Genomic DNA, 17,055 nt, shown 5'->3' on the forward strand with positions numbered 1-17,055 from the left:
ATTCAGGATTAATGTAGCCAATGACTTTAAGTTTAGGCCAATATTTATTTACCATTCAAAAAATCCTAGGGCTCTTAAGAATTATGCTAAATCTACTCTTCCTGTGCTTTATAAGTGAAACGACAAAGCCTGGACAACAGCCCACCTATTTACAGCATGGTTTGCTGAATATGTGAAGCCCACTGTTGAGACCTAATGCTCAGAAAAAAAAAAAAATATTTTCAAAACATTTAGTGCTTATTGACAATGCACATAGTCACCCAAGAGCTCTGATGGAGATGTAAAAGGATATTAAACTTTTCAAGTTTGCTAACACAATATCCATTCTGCAGTCCATGGATCATGGAGTAATTTTGACTTTCAAGTAGTATTCTTTAAGAATAAAATTTGGCAGCTGGGAAGGGTAATCCCAGCACTTTGGGAGGCCTAGGCATGTGGATTGGTTGAGCTCAGGAGTTAGACCAGCCTGAGCAAAATGGTGAAACCCCATTTTTACCAATGATACAAAAATTAGCCAGGCATGGTCGCATGTACTTGTGGTCCCAGATACTCGGGGGAAGCTGAGGCTGGAGAATTGCTGGAGCCCAAGAAATCAAGGCTGCAGTGAGCTCATTGCACCACTGTATGCCAGCCTGTGTGACAGAGCAAGACTCTATCTCAAAAATAAAAAATAAAAATAAAAAACAAAATAAAAAAATTAAAATTAAAAATTTGGAAGAAGGGCCAGGTGCGAGGTGGCTTATGCCTGTAATCCTAGCACTTTGGGAGACCAAAGTGTGTGGATCAGCCAAGGTCAGGAGTTCGGGACCAGCCTGGTCAACATGGTGAAACCCCACCTCTACTAAAATTATAAAAATTAGTCAGGGATGGTGGCGCATGCCTGTAATCCCAGCTACTCGGGAGTTTGAGACAGGAGAATCACTTGAACCTGGGAGGCAGACGTTGCAGTGAGCCGAGATTGTGCCACTGCACTCCAGCCTGAGCAATAGAGTGAGCATGCTTTTCTTAAAAAAAAAAAAAAAAAAAAACATTTTGTGAGGATATTGTTGCTACAGATAGTGATCCCTCTGTGATGGATCTGTGCAAAGTCCGTTGAAAACCTTCTGGAAAGGATCCACCATTCTAGATGCCACTAAGAACATTCATGATTATTGGGAGGAGGTCAAAATATCAACATGAACAGGAACTGGGGAGAAGTTTATTCCAACCCTCATGGATGACTTTGATAGGCTCAAGGCTTCAGGTGGATGAAATAATTACAGATGTAGTGGAATACCAAGAGAACTAGAATTAGAAGTGGAGCCTGAAGATGTGACTGAATTGTTGCAATCTCATAATAAAACTTCAACAGATGAGGGGTTGCCTCTTATGAAAGTGCAAAGAAAAATGGTTAAGATTTTGAAGATGGTGAAGATGCTGTGAACATTGTTGAAATGACAACAAAGGATTAAAATGTTTCATTAACTTCATTGATAAAGCAGTGGCAGGATTTCAGAGGATTGCTTCAAATTTTGAAAGAAGTTCTACTGTGAGTAAAATACTATCAAATAGCATCACAAGCTACAGAGATTTCTTTCATGAAAGGAAGACTCAATTAACATGGCAAACGTGATTGCTATCTTATTTTAAGAAATTGCCACAGTCATTCCAATCTTCAGGTAACACCATCCCAACTGGTCAGCAGCCATTAACATAGAGGCAAGACACCCCCCATCAGCAAAAAGATTACAGCTCACTGAAGGTTCAGATGATTGTTAGCATTTTCTAGCAATAAAGTATTTTTTAAATTAAGGTATCCACATTGCTTTTTAGATGTAATGCTATTGCATACTTAATAGACTACAGTATAGTGTAAACATAACTTTTATACGTACTGGTTAACCAAAAATTTGTGTGATTCACTTGATTGCAATATTTGCGTTATTGCAGCAGCCTGGAACCAAGCCACAATATCTTTGAGGTATGTCTGTATTTTCAAAAGATTATTTACCTAATTGACCTATCTTTTTTGGTTCAAATTAGATTTCTGAAACCAATATTGTCCTAAGATGTTTCAATATCATCATTTCACTAACAATCTTTTTTTAAAAAGTTAACCAAAGTTTATTCAAGTTGTTTTTCTTCATTCCTTTACTTTTTCCTAATTATTTAGAATTAATGTGGAAACATCAAGAGCTCCAGTTATGTGGAGGCAAAAGTTTTTAAATGCTTCCAGAGAGCTTAGCAGGTTTTGAAAGGATCTTTACTTTATAAGATCATCTATGACTCACTGCAATAAATGTCAAGATTTAAATCACTTCTGAGATGAGTGTGAGCCAGTATTCTAATCCAAAGAGTGCTTCTCTGCTTATTTATCCTTGTTTATTTATTTATTGAACATCATATTTTTGCTTTACCAGAAGATAAAACTTAGTTAAATGCAAGCAACTGCATTCTGGTCTCAAAGATTGGCAAGCTAATGTTTATGGATCCCTTAAGTATTTCAGCACTTCTAATTATGTGACTTGTATTATTTCAGCATGCATAGCAACTCAATGAGGTAACTACTCTAATTTTCTTCATTTCATAACGAGGAAACTGATGTGCAAAGAGATGAACTAATTGACCAAAAGTCTTGTAGAAGAAAAATAAAATAAGAATGTTCTTTCAGGGTTAAAGCGTTGTTTACAGAAAATACTCTGTGTACTTGACTTCAGACCCAGGATCATAACCAACTTCCCTCTGTGTCTTTTTAATCCTAACATAATTTCAAATCTCTTGCAAAGTGGGGATGACAAGGCCCCAAACTGTTCACCATTGGATAAAAGTGTTCATTACGGGTCTTATAACTGCCATACCATGTTCTGTATATTTTATGAAGCAGATGCAAATGTTATTGTGGATTTGGCTGTAAGGTTTGTAATTAGGCTAAGTCCAAGAACTTCACATTCCATTTTTCAAGTAACAAATTTCAGCAGCCTTTAGAGGTGGCTGGTACATGACTGAGGGTCTGTAACTGTGGCGGGATAGCTTCCTGGGATTATTGCTTCTCTGAGGGTCAGCCACAGATTTCATGAAGCAAATTTATGTTCACATTACACCATTTTTATAATCTTGAATGCATGTAGCTAACCCTGTGTGATTTTTATGTATCCAGGGAGAAGTAAGCTGAATAATAATGTTAATATTCTTCAGCAATTTTATTTCTACCATCTTGATGGTAGATTAATGATGACATTAATTATAAGAGAAAGTTATTCCATGTTTTGAAGAATTATTGGCTCACTATAAAATGTTTCATTAATAGTTTTTCTTCTCATCTGAAATTGAATTTTTTCTATGTCTATGAATAAATATGGTTGTTTATTATTTCCTTCTCTTCTCTATCCACACTATCAATTTGTACACATAATAATTTTTATTATCCAGTTAACTTCTTTTTAAAATTTTTTATGGTAAAGGCTGTGGTTTCAAGAACCTGGAAGATTCAATCACAGCCCAAAATATACAACTTGTCTGTTTGCTCATGGCACATTTAGATAACCTGATGTTACAGTAGGTAGTCAGGCAGACATGAGCAGGGCAGGCGTCTCCCTCCCATCACTAGGAATGTCAGGTGATGGTCAGGCAGTTGTTAACTGTCTCCCTAAAATAATAATTGGTTGCAGCCAGTGCCAGGGAAAGACAGCCTCCCAAAAGATAGAAAAAAAAACCCTGAAACTGGTGATCAGCAGCTTCCCAATATCTCAGGATTTGGGTGAGTGCGCTCAAGCATGTACATTAAGAGGCAAAATGGCTGAGTTTTAATGTCTCTTATGTGACCTTCTAGGGACATTCAGCTGGTAAGGAAAGAATGCCTCAAGTGAGCATGCACATATCTCCAGTAAACACACTGCATATGCAGCTCCTCCGAAGTGCTACCAGGCCAATGTGCATGAGGACAGCCCATTCCAAGGGAAGAATCAGAGGAGAAGGGACGCAAGCCCCCAGAAGCATGCCAAAATACAAAACCCAAAGTCAAAGGTCAAACCATGCACTTGATCTCTCAAGTTGCCCACTTGGCCCTTTCAAGTGTACTTTACTTCTTTTCATTCCTGCTCTAAAACTTTTTAATAAACTTTAACTCCTGCTCTAAAACTTGCCTCGATCTCTCCTGCCTTACGCCCCTCAGTTGAATTATTTCTTCTAAAGAGGCAAAAATCGAGGTTGCTGCAGACCCATATGGATTTGCTGCTGGTAACACTAGCAAGTAGAAAAAATAAATTTGGCCTTTGCTACTCTTTACTGCAGTTACTACACAATTATTTTAATTATTTCATCACTTAAACCACACTTACTTCCAAAGAGGGTTTCAGATAAACTGTAATACAAAACTATTTGAGGAAGAATGATAGCAAGTAGCAACACAGGCCCGGCGCGGTGGCTCACGCTTGTAATCCCAGCACTTTGGGAGGCCGAGGCGGGCGGATCACGAGGTCAGGAGATCGAGACCACGGTGAAACCCTGTCTCTACTAAAAATACAAAAAAAATTAGCCGGGCATGGTGGCGGGCGCCTGTAGTCCCAGCTACTCGGAGAGGCTGAGGCAGGAGAATGGTGTGAACCCGGGAGGCGGAGCTTGCAGTGAGCCAAGATCGCGCCACTGCACTCCAGCCTGGGCGACAGAGCGAGACTCTGACTCAAAAAAAAAAAAAAAGAAAAAAAAAAAGTAGCAACACAATAAATGCAGATGAGAAACAAATTAGAATTTATTAAATATTTTTGTTACTTCAAACTTGATCAAATTTTTCTCAGAACTTCTTAGTAACCAAGGCAAAATGGGAAGCTGCATGGGGTTTGCAAACAAAATGAACACACACAAAAAAACACATTCTAAAAGAGTCTATTTGAGTGAAGTGATACATTTTTCTTTTCTTTTTTTTTTTTTTTCTGTCACCCAGGCTGTAGTGCAGCAGCATGATCATGGCTCACTGTAGCCTCAAACTCCCAGGTTCCAGCAACTCTCCCACCTCAGCCTTTCGAATACCTGGGACTACAGGAATGCACCACCACGCCCGGCTAATTTTTGTGTATCTGTATTTCTTGCAGAGGTGGAGTTTCACCATGTTGCCCAGGCTGGTCTTGAACTCCTGGGCTCAAGCAATTCTCCTTCCTTAGCTTCCCAAACTGTTGGGATTACAGGCATAAGCCACTGTGCCTCGTTTATTCATTTTTTCAATTTGACTTAAGGACCATTTCTCTGACTAATATGTATATAATTTTGGAAGTTAAAAAATTTTGGAGATAATAGTATGATCTGAGAGACCAAAACAGATGCCCCTTTATCGATAAAGATGGATCCAATGGTTTAGGAAACTAAATTACCTTCAGGTCAGGTCACAGGTTCAGGGCCCATCCAGCATGGCAAATCTCTTAAATTCCTGTGGCTCTAAACTCCCTAACCATAGGAGCTATCACACCCTTCCTAACTCTGATTTACAACCAAGACCACTGAAAAGACTTCAAATAAAATGTGACAATGCATTTGTCATATAAGGATTGAGGCTTTGGGAAAGTTATAAATATTTTGTTTATGAAGTTTCAGGTCTACAAAACTCACTTTGCCCATTTTAAGAAATAACTGTTATCCTGTATATCCCACATTATATTTTGGGACCAAACACATCTAATTTAACTAATGCAGCATTCAAAGACAAAAATGCAGAAAACTAAATGAATTTTATCCATAGGTGTGTTATAACAAGAAATATTTGGTTTTTGTTCCCAGTTCAGGGTACAGGGCTCCTAAAACCCTTGGATATTCCAAGTGGTAAAGTATTTTTTGTTATTCATAACAAGCCCCCTTAGATCACAGGAGAGTTGATGCTAATGAAGTGACTTAAGTTGGGGCCCTGAGAGATGTCTCACGACGGGGGGCTGCCCATCAAAAAGACCAAGTGATCAGAGGGAGTAGAGGTGAAACTTTTAGCTCTACCCACTGACCTCCCAGAGGGAGAGGAGGGCTGGGATTGAGCTTTATAAAAACAGTAAGACTCAGAGAGGTTCTGGGCTGATGAACACATCTACGTACCGAGAGAGAGGCAGGCTCAGAGAAGTCATGGAAGCTCCCCCATTTCCATGCCCTATGCATCTCTTCCTTTGGCTGTTTCTGAGTTGTATCTTTATAATAAACTGGCAAACATAAAGTCAAGTGAAAGTAAAGTTCTGAAAGTGCTCTAGCAAATTATGGAGCCTGCAAAGGGCACTGTGGAAATCCCTAAATTTACAGCTGGTGCATCCAAAGTAAGGGTGGTTTCTAGGATTTTTGACTGGCATCTGAAGTGGGGGCAGTCTTGTGGGCCAGAATATAAATTATATTACTGTGTGGTTTTTCAAAGACAGGCAGAAAACCCCTACAGCTATGGTGGACAAATTTTCTTTTAAAAATTTAAAATAAGTTTAATCCCTTTAGTTTTCTAAACAAGACTGAATATTTATAGTCTTTCTCTTATTTTTTGTCTTTCCTTAGTAACAATAATGAAAAGTGACAGATTTGAAATTTCAGTGATCTTTATGTGTCATACATGTATTTATGGGGCAACAAGGCTCCTGGACATTTAATAAGTTGCAATAGAGCTGTAAACTTTTAAATGGTCAAAGGACATCTTTTTGCAGGATTTATTGGCTTCATAAATAAATCTCACCGAATAATATCAATTTACCACTTCCCTGGCTTGTATATAAACATTCTAACTTCTCTTTAGAGGATGATAAATATTAAGAACAAAATAACAGGATTAGAATGCAGTTTATGTTCTGAAAGCAAACTGAATAAAGTGAAAAAAAATTTACAGCTAAGAGAAGCATATATTCTCTGGTCAAATTAAATGCAAATTCTTTTTCCAGTTTTTTTGTTTACACATTAGAATACTTGAATGTCTAGAATTGGCTTCTAACAAATGAACACAAATGAAGGATTTATTACACAAATATTTCACACACTTTTAAATGTAATTCAGGATTGTTCAGAGGAGAATTCCCTCCATCAGAATATGCACTGCTCTAGGTAATTCTGACAGCCTGATCAAGTGCACTGTGTTTTGAGAATCTACTGGTGTGGGAGGAGATTCTTGGTTTTGGCCTTTACTGGATCTGTCTGTCAAAGATTCTGGCCCTGGGTTCCAGACCTAAGCATCCAGGGCTGCCCAGATTAGTCCTGGGGCTTCTTGGGAAAGTCTTTGACTCAAGTCCTACACTGAGCCTGACTCCACGTGTGCTACTTTCTGATTTCTGACTGTTCCTTTCTTCACCAATGGTTGTAAATTTCTGGTCTATGCAGATTTCTATTTACTTATTTTTAACTGTTGCTATATGTTTTTGTTTTTCTTCAATCACTTCTCTGTATTTATCATAGAATGGAGAATTTTTGGTTTGTACTCAATCTGTTATCTTTTCTTTTTCTTTTCTCTCTCTCTCTTTTTTTTTTTTTTTTAAATGAGATGGAGTCTTGCTCTGTCACCAGGCTGGAGTGCAGTGGCATAATCTCAGCTCACTGCAACCTCCACCTCCCGGGTTCAAGTGATTCTCCTGCCTCAGCCTCCTGAGTAGCTGGGATTTCAGACACATGCCACCATGCCCGGCTAATTTTTGTATTTTTAGAGAGACAGCATTTCACCATGTTGGTCAGGCTGGTCTCGAACTCCTGACCTTGTGATCTGCCCGCTTCAGCCTCCCAAAGTGCTGGGATTACAGGCATGAGCCACTACTCCCGGCCTCAATCTGTTATCTTAAACTAGAAGTTGATATTCTGATCTACAATATAGTTACACAAAACCAAGAGAAATTGTATAATGTAATGATTAATAATAATTGGTAGGAACTTGAGTTTGCTTTTGTTTATAACTCTTCTACTGAGGTTTAAGGGGTTTGTTTTGTTTTGTTTTGTTTGAGACAGGGTCTTACTCTGTCACCCAGGCTGGAGTACAATGGTGCAATCATGGCTCCTTGCAGCCTCCACCTCCTGAGCTCCTGCCTCAGCCTCCCAAGTAGCTCAAACTACAGGTATGAGCCACCCACACCCCGCTAATTTTTCTTTCTTCTTCTTATTTATTTCATTTATTTATTTATTTATTTTGTAGAGACAGGGTCTCACTATTTTGCCTCAGCTGGTCTTGAACTCCTAGGCTTAAGTGATCCCCTCTCTTTGGCCTCTCAGTGTTGGAATTACAGGTGTGAGCCACTATGCCTGGCCCCCTATAAAGTTATTTTTAAAAATTTAATAGGTTAACATATTCATATGGTCATAAACTAAAAACAGATTTCTTTTTTCTTTTTTTAAAAAATTTTCTACACAACATGGATGTATAAAAACAGATTTTCATGAAAAGTTTTGTAATTTGGGTATTATAAACATGAGTGTTGTTGAATCAAGTTTAGCCTAAAGCTATCTACTTACGTATATCAAGTTTGGCTTAAAGGTTTCTCTGTGCATAGTGAACTATAACCTAAATGGAGATGTAAACAAACCGTAACCTGCTCCAGTGCTAATCACCATGTTTTGGCCAAAGAAGATAAACTGTTCAAACCCTGCTCAAAAACGGCAAATGCTGAGTTGTAAACAACCTGGCTGTTTCTGTACCTCACTTCCATTCTCTGTATGTCACTTTCCTTTTCCTGTCCATAAATCTTCTTCTATCATGTGGCTGTGCTGGAGTATCTCTGAGTCTATTACGGCTTGGGAGGCTGCCCAATTTGTGAATCGTTCTTTGCTCAATTATACTCTGATAAATTTAATTTGGTTAAGGATTTTCTTTTAACAGATTTAAACAAAATTATGGGAGGATACTGTTTTGGAGTGAGCTCATGCACTAGGCCCCCACAGACCAGACCAAACCAAAAAGCAGTCACTTATGATAAATGTGACATAATCAAAAATAAGACTTCAAGGAAACAGATATATCCTAGAACAGACTAGGTTTTGTTTTTCTCCTGTAAACAGGATATTCCAGCATGAGGAGGTACCCTCTACTCTAACCCGTAAAAAAAAAAAATTACCGAACTCCTTGTTCCTACCTTACAAAATCCACTATTATGCTATTTTCCAGTGGGTTTTAAAACCAAATAAGGACATTTATGATGGTGATAGTTACATCAATGACTAAAGTTTTGGTCAATCTCTCAAAATTGAGAAGATGACCAAACAGGGAGATTGTTAAATTAACTTTAGCCTAAACTTGCCTCCTTACATATTTTAAGTCCAGCCTAAAGGTTTCTCTGTAAATCATGAACTGTTACCTAAATGGAGGCATAAACAGACTGTAAACTGCTCTTGTGCTAATCACCACATTTTGGCCAATCAAAGGAGACCAACTGTTCAAACCATGGTAAATTAAGGCAAATGCTGGGCTGTACCCAATCAGGCTGTTTCTGTACCTCACTTCCATTTTCTGTACATCACTTTACTTTCTCTGTCCACAAATCTTCCAAACACATGCCTGTGCTGGAGTCCCTGTGAGCCTACTCTGGCTTGAGAGGCTGCCTGACTCATGGTTTGTTCTTTACTCAATTAAACTCTATTAAATTTAGTTTGGCTCATGATTTTTTTTTTTTTTTAACAGCGTGTTCTGCACGTGATGGGGTTTGTTGTAAGGTGATCCCATTTGCCCATCGTGCTGGGAAACGCCCTCATGTCAGACTCTTTAGGTTGTGTAAATAACAGAGTAGACTTGTCCAGCCTCCTGCGTGGGGACTGCTAGCTAAATAAGAGTGCAAGTAGATAAACATTTATTTAATGCTTTTTTTTTTTCACTATTGTAAGATGCTCCCTGGGGCCTGAAAGCTTAAGATGAGTAACTCCTCCCTTCTCAGGCCCAGTACCAAGGCGCAAGACCACTTACATTAGCAGGGTGCACCAGCAAAATAGCAGAAGCAGGAAGAGAGCTGGCCAGAAGATAGCAACCCTGGTTGGAAGACACATACTCCTGAAGATCAAGAAAGAGGCCATCCAGGTACAAAGTAGCAGTTACGACAGACCAGGACACTTCCTGTTTACAGGAGACTATAAAACCTTTGTCCCATCCTCACTTGGTGATGATGCCATTTTAGGCCTCAGCCCCCCTGCACCCAGGCATTCATTAAAACAGCATGTTGCTCCACACCACCTCATCTTGTCTGTTGCGCTCTTGGGGTTCAAACCAATACAAAAATTTTACGTTCTGGTGCCGTAACGCAGGAAGGGCTCAAGTCTGCGTCCTCCTTGGGCCTACCCCTCCACCCCAGAGAGCAGGCCACAGCAGCCAGACAAAGGAAACTCCTCAGCCTCCAGTCACCCCTCTGCATGCACACTGGTCACTGATCTCACCTACCAGTAAGTTCCCTGGGAGCCCTGTCAACAGGGAAAAATCTGCATGGCCTTTCTTGGTTTCTCCAGTCCGAAAATCCAGCGTTGGTCCAAGAAGGCTCTGGTGTGTGCCAGGCAGTTACTGATCATCTGGTCTTAGGGGGACACCTCTAAGCCATTTGATCCCATTCCGGGAACGAAAAAGGTAGCGGTGACGATCACTCCTTTCATCGTCTCCCTTCAGCTGTCCAGGACGGTCTCCTTTTTCTCTGTTCTCCCATGCCTACCCTCCATTATGGGAAACTCCCGGTACTCCATTCCCAAAAACAGCCCTCTAGGCTGCCTCATACAAAAACCCTGCAAACCTTAGGCCTCAGGCAAGATATCCACCCTAAGTGCCTCGTCTTTTTTTACAATACAGCCTGGCTGCAGTACAAATTAAATAATGCATCTAAATGGACCGCAAATAAAACATTTGACTTTACAATTTTAACTAACTTAAGCTATTATTGCCGATGACTGGAGAAATGGGGAGAAATTCCTTATGTCCAGGCCTTTTTTGCACTCAGATCACAGCCCAACCTCTACAATTCTTGCTTACCTGTTCAAATCCTTCTCTTCCATTCTTGCCATCCAGATCATCTTCCTCCTCCCAACCCTACCTCTTTTTCCTCATTCAATCCAGCAGACTGCTGTCCACCCCTCCCAGCCCCTACCTCTTTCTGTCAACTGCCTTCTTTAACCCGTTGTCTTCTCAGCCACCATCTTCTCAGCCGCCATCTTCCCAGTCAGCTGTATCCACTTCTTTTCCTACACCGTCCCCTCAGGACAATTCTAGCATTGCCTGTACTCAATTCTCCTTCCTCATTGCCCTCTCCTGAAGCCTATAAACCCATCCTGCCACCTTACGCCCCTATGTATCCTCCACTGCTTATCAACTCAACTCCTTTCCCCCTTCATACCCTCAGCAGGAACCACTTCCGGCTTCTTCCTTCTCTCCGGCCCATACACCCTCAGGCACCATCTTTAGCCCATGCCCCACCCTTACTTCAGGAAGTAGCAGGAGCTGAAGGTATTATTAGAGTTCGTGTTCCCTTCTCCCTCACTGATCTCCCTCAAATTAACAAAAGACTCGGTTCATTTCCAGAAGACCCCACTTCTTACTTTAGGGAGTTTCAGTACCTTACCTGAAACTAAGGTAAGTTTTTAGTAGTCCTACAAACTAACCTGTCATGACCTCTACATTATCCTTTTCCACCCTCACCCCAGAAGACCAAGACTGTATCTGGACCCTAGCTCAGGCGCATGCTGATACAATTCATCACCAAACTCCTACCCAGCCTACTGGCGCAGAGGCAGTTCCCAACCAGGACCCCACTGGAATTATCAACATGGGGCCTCTGGATGCCACCATCAAGACCACATGATTGTGTGTCTCCTTGCAGGACTCAAAAAGGGTGCCCATAAAATAGTAAACTATGAAAAACTTTCAGAAATCACCCAAGGTCCTGACAAAAACCCAGCCCTTTTTCTCTCTCGTTTAACTGAAGCCAGAAGAAAATGTGACAACCTAAACCCAGCCAGCCCAAAAGGAACCACAATCTTAAACCTTTGGTTCACCTCCCAATCCACCCCCAATATTCTGCGCAAACTTCAGAAGCTTGATGACAGCCCTCAAACCCCACAAGGAGACCTTCTTAATTTAGCCTTCAAAGTCTTTAACAATCATGATGAGGAAAATGAAAGGCAAAAAACAGGCAGTTTCAAATGCGTACCTCCACCATTGGGGCCCTGCAGGCCCGCAGGGGTGCAGCTCCACACGGAAGCCTCCTGGCAATCCACCTCCACCTGGCGCCTGTTTCAAGTGCGGCAATGAAGGCTACTGGTCCAGACAATGCCCAAACCCAGGTAAGCCCAACAGGCCATGCCCCCTCTGCGGAGGACCTCACTGGAGGTTGGACTGTGAGCGGACCCCACAAGGACCACCCCCATCCCTTCCTAAGCTGGCCAGAACCTCCTACTCGGATCTCATCGGCCTTGCCACTGAAGACTGACGGTGCCCTGAAATGGACACCCTGGCAACTACCATCTCTTCATCTGAGCCAAGGGTAACCCTGATGGTGGCAGGTAGGCCACTGTGTTTTTTAATTAATACCAGGGCAACCTACACTGCTTTACCTAATTTTTCAGGACCCACCGAGTTCTCTCAAGTCTCTGTCGTAGAAATTAATAGACAAATCTCCAAACCCCGAGCCACCCCTCCACTTTTCTGCTCCCTACACGCCTTTTCTTTCACTGACTCTTTGTTTAGTCCTGTCCTCATGCCAAACTCCACTCCTTTGAAAACTCCACACTACTTTTCACTTCCATGTTCCCCTAGTACCCAACGCATCAACCCAGACCCCGCTGGGGCTTCTCACTTTCTTCTACACCTCCAACCTCCCACCTTAAAACATGCAACTTTTCCTTATCCCCTATCCGTAGTTGACCCCACTGTTTAGGACACTTCCACACCCTCAGTCACAAAACACCACACCCCCATCCACATTGCCCTTAAAAAGCCCACCCAGTTCCTATCACAAAAGCAGTACCCCACCTCCCAAGCACCTCACATAGGCCCAAAGCCTATCATTTTTTGCCTCCTCACCAGTCACCTACTCCACCCAACAAACTCCCCTTTTAACAAACCAGTTCTACCTGTTAAGAAGCCAGATGAAACTTATCACTTAGTCCAGGACCTCAGGCTCATTAACCAAGCTGTACTCCCAGTATGTCTAGTAGTTCCTAACCCATATACTTTACTTTCCACAATTCCCTCGAATACCACCCATTTTTCTGTTCTGAACCTAAAACATGCTTTTTTTTTTTCTTCCACAATTCCTCTACACCTTGATACCCAAAACCTCTTTGCCTTTAGGTGGGAAAACCCCAACTCCCACCTTTCACATCAGCTCACCTGGTGCATAGTACTTCAAGGTTTCAGAGACAGCCCCCATCTTTTTGGACGGGGCCTTGCTCATGACCTCTATACCCCATCCCTAAAACCGTCCATTCTCCTTCAGTGTGTTAATAATCTGCTCCTGTGTAGCCCCTCTCAAAAAGACTGCAACACCCACACTATCTCTCTTTTAAACTTCTTGACAAAACGGGGTTATTAGGTCTCCTCTAAGAAAGCACAAATATGCACCCCCTTAGTCACCTATCTAGGGCTAGCTCTTACCCGATGAACCCAAGGGCTCACAGCCGACTGCATAGCCCTCCTTCAACCCCTCCTGCCTCCGCAAACTAAGCAAAAAATTCTCTCTCTTTTCTAGGATTAGTGGGATATTTTAGGCTCTAGGTTCCCTCCTTCGCTCTACTTGCCAAACCATTATATCAAGCTGCTAAAGCCCCACTCCATGAGCCTTTAAAATCTGCACAGCCTATTACCCAACCTTTCCGTCTACTCCAGAAGGCTGTCACCTCAGCCCAGTCCTCACTCTCCCAGACCTCACCAAACTTTTCTCCCTCTATACCGACAAACAGCGTAGAGTTACACTAGGTGTTCTAACCCAGGCTAAAGGACCCACCCTTCAGGTTATTGCCTACCTCTCTAAACAGCTTAAAGCCTCAGTTCTTGGATGGCCTGCCTGCCTCCGAGCGTTGGTGCAGCTGCTGTCCTAACCCTTAAAAACCTAAAACTATCTCTCCATGCCAACCTAACAGTTTATTCAACAAATAACATCAAAGACATGCCAACTCACTGCAGTGTACTAGTCTCATCTCTGCCCCACAACTTCTCCAACTGTATACTCTATTCATAGAAACCCCCCAAATCACAATGCTAACCAGCTCCCGTCTAAACCCAGCCATGCTCTTACCTGAAGCTACAACTGCTGAAGACCCTAAACATTTCTGTGTGAACACTGTTCAAACCTTTCTTATACCTTTTCCAAACCCTTCTTTACTTGGTTTGTAGATGGCAGCTCCTTCCTATGTGAAGGACGCCGGCATGCTGGCTATACTATAGTGTCCCCCGCCCCTCCGCCCCACATACTATTGAAGCCAATCCACTCCCCCTAGGCACTACCTCCCAAAAGCTGAACTCATTGCCCTCACTCAAGCTCTCACACTGACAGCCGGACAACAAATTAACATATATTCAAATTGTCATTATACGTTCCATATAGTACAGTCACATTCGTCTACCTGGAAAAAACAGGGTTTCCTAACTGCAAAAAACACTCCTGTCATAAATGGCTGTCTCATCAACAAACTCCTTCAAGCTATCAGGCTCCTGCAGAAAGTTGCCATCACTCATTGCAGGGGTCACCAAACCCAAGACAATCATATATCGGCTGGAAATGCGTTAACAAGTCAGGTAGCAAAATAAATAGCTCTGCAATCTGTTTAAAGCCAGTTTCTCTCCCTGTCCTTGTTCTCTCTTCTTTACTCCTCAGAAGAAAAGGAGGACTTCTGAGCCCAAAATCTTCAAAAGCAAGGACCATAGTATGTCAAGGAAAGGTGCTTCATTCTTCCTCACTCTCAAAACCTTCCTCACCTCCAAAGAATCCACAACTCCTTCCATGCCGGTTACAAACCTCTCTTGCAACTTTTTCCACCCTATTCTCACTTGTCCTCACCTTTCCAGCCATGTCTGAGAAATTACCCAGTCCGGCTCTATCTGCCACTCAGTGTCACCCCAAGGTTCCCTCGGGCCACCACCTTTTCCTACCCACCAAGCCTGGGGCCAGGTACCAAGGCAAGACTGGCAAGTAAACCTCACTCACATGCCGCCCAATAAACAGCTCTGCTATCTTCTAGTCTTTGTCTATACTTTCTCCGGGTAAGTAAAAATGTTCCCAACAACTTCAGAAAGTGCAAATGTTGTCACACAAACTCTCATCATGCATATAATTCCCTATTTTGTACTCCCAACATCCATCCAGCCCAATAACAGGCTGGCCTTCATCAGCCAAATTATCCAAGTTGTCTCTACATCCTTAAATATGAAGTAGGTTCTCCACACACCCTACAGGCCTCAATCTTCAGGCAAAGTTGAAAAAATTAACTCTGTCCTTAAAGCCCAACTCACCAAGCTGGCTCTAAAAACCTACCAGTCGTGGACAAAAAAATCTCCCTTTTGACCTCATGAGACTCGGCACAACACCAAAAGCACCCTCTTCTTATAGTCTTAGGGCCTCCACCCTTACCAAACTCTAAGCTACTCAGAAATTACCTCCCCTTCTTAATCCAGACACAGCCTTTCATTCGTGAAGCAGCAAATGAGGCTATACCTTTCCCTGTCGACACCTCCTTGTCCTCTGAACATAACTGTCGTGCAGGCACAGACGCGTTTCCAGACAATCCAGACGATGCTCCTACTACAAGGACAGGGTGGATACCAACCCGTCTCTCAAGAATACCCCAAAAAATAAGGTTTTCTTTTTCCAAGGTGCCCACGCCACCCCCATATCACGCGTGAAGTAGTTATTGAGAAAGTCGCCCTTTTCCCTTTTATCTATAACCAAATAGACAGGAATATAAGATCCTCCCTGGGGCCTGAAAGCTTAAGGAGATGAATAACTCCTTCCTTCTCAGGCCCAGTACAAGGCGCAAGGCTACTTACGTCAGCAGCGTGCGCCAGCAAGATATCAGAAGCAGGAAGAGAGCCGACCGAAAGACAGCTACCCTGGCCGGAAGACACGTACCCCTGAAGATCGAGAAAGAGGCCATCCAGGTACAACACAGCAGTTATGTCAGACTAGAACACTTCCTGTTTACAGGAGACTATAAAACCTTTGTCCCGTCCTCACTTGGTGCTGATGCCATTTTAGGCCTCAGCCCGCCTGCACCCAGGTGCTCATTAAAACAGCATGTTGCTCCACACCACCTCGTGTTGTCTATTGACGTGCTCTCGGGGTTCAAACCGATACAGCAACCTTACAACTATGGTATATATTATTAATTGAGTTGGTTACATCAAATTCATATGTTAAAGCCCTAACCTCCAATGTGAGTGTATTTGGGGATAGGCCTATAAATTAGTAATTAAGGTTAAGTGCAGTCATAAGGGTGAGGCCTTGATATGGTAGAGCTGGTATACTTAGGTGTCCTTATAAGACGTGTGAGAGACACCAGAGAATTCTTTCCTCCAGGACGCAAAAGAAAGGCCGTGTGAGGACATAGTGAGAAGGCAGCCAAGAGGAGAACCCTTACCAGAAACCAACTTTGACAGCACTTTGCACCTTGATCATGAATTTCTAGCCTCCAGTACTGCGAAAAAATAAACTTACATTGTTTAAGCCACCCAGTCTGTGGTGTTTGTCATGGCAGTCTGGAGACCCTTTCTTCTCTCTTTTCTGGAAATTAATCCTCTAGTCATCTCCTGAAATGGGGTGTGGGAGTATTCACCTGCAGCATCAAGTTGGCAAGGGGATCTGATATTCTAATTATATTTTAAACAGAATTTCAACAAATCTTCTTTTTAAAAATTCGTATTTTCATCACTACTTCTGGAGGTGTGAGGACTAAACTCTGACCTTTTTTCTCTCTTGCCCAAATTCCTAAGAGGCCTGGGGAGAAACACCCTACAAACCATAAAATCTCACCAAATGGGTTTTATTTTATCCTATATGACACAGCTTACTTTCCAACCTTACTCTGGCATAACATCAAATGACAGATAAAGAAGAAAATCAAAATATTTTACCCCAAAATATGTCTCTTTGACATACTTTGAGTGGCCCTACAAAGCCTTCTGTTGTGAGGGAAAATTTG

The 17,055-nt window shown here is 42.1% G+C and overlaps 1 protein-coding gene across 6 annotated transcripts in view; it reads right to left on the minus strand.

Moving 5' to 3' along the window:
- Nucleotides 1-17,055, minus strand: part of KYNU (kynureninase) — a 146,952-nt gene that overhangs the window by 89,236 nt on the left and 40,661 nt on the right. The window contains exons 1-2 of one of the 6 annotated variants that reach the window (XM_058434428.1): nucleotides 15,573-15,883; nucleotides 12,072-12,151 (exon numbers count right to left, since the gene is read on the minus strand). The exons of the other annotated variants lie outside the window; for them this stretch is intronic. Of the exons in view, the coding sequence (XP_058290411.1) occupies nucleotides 12,072-12,151; nucleotides 15,573-15,607 (115 nt within the window). The 5' untranslated portion in view covers nucleotides 15,608-15,883. Of the gene's footprint in view, nucleotides 1-12,071; nucleotides 12,152-15,572; nucleotides 15,884-17,055 lie in introns of those variants that run through there. 6 annotated transcript variants of the gene reach the window in all.

This window comes from Hylobates moloch, unplaced genomic scaffold, assembly GCF_009828535.3.
Source record: "Hylobates moloch isolate HMO894 unplaced genomic scaffold, HMol_V3 SCAFFOLD_24, whole genome shotgun sequence".
NCBI lineage: Eukaryota > Metazoa > Chordata > Mammalia > Primates > Hylobatidae > Hylobates > Hylobates moloch.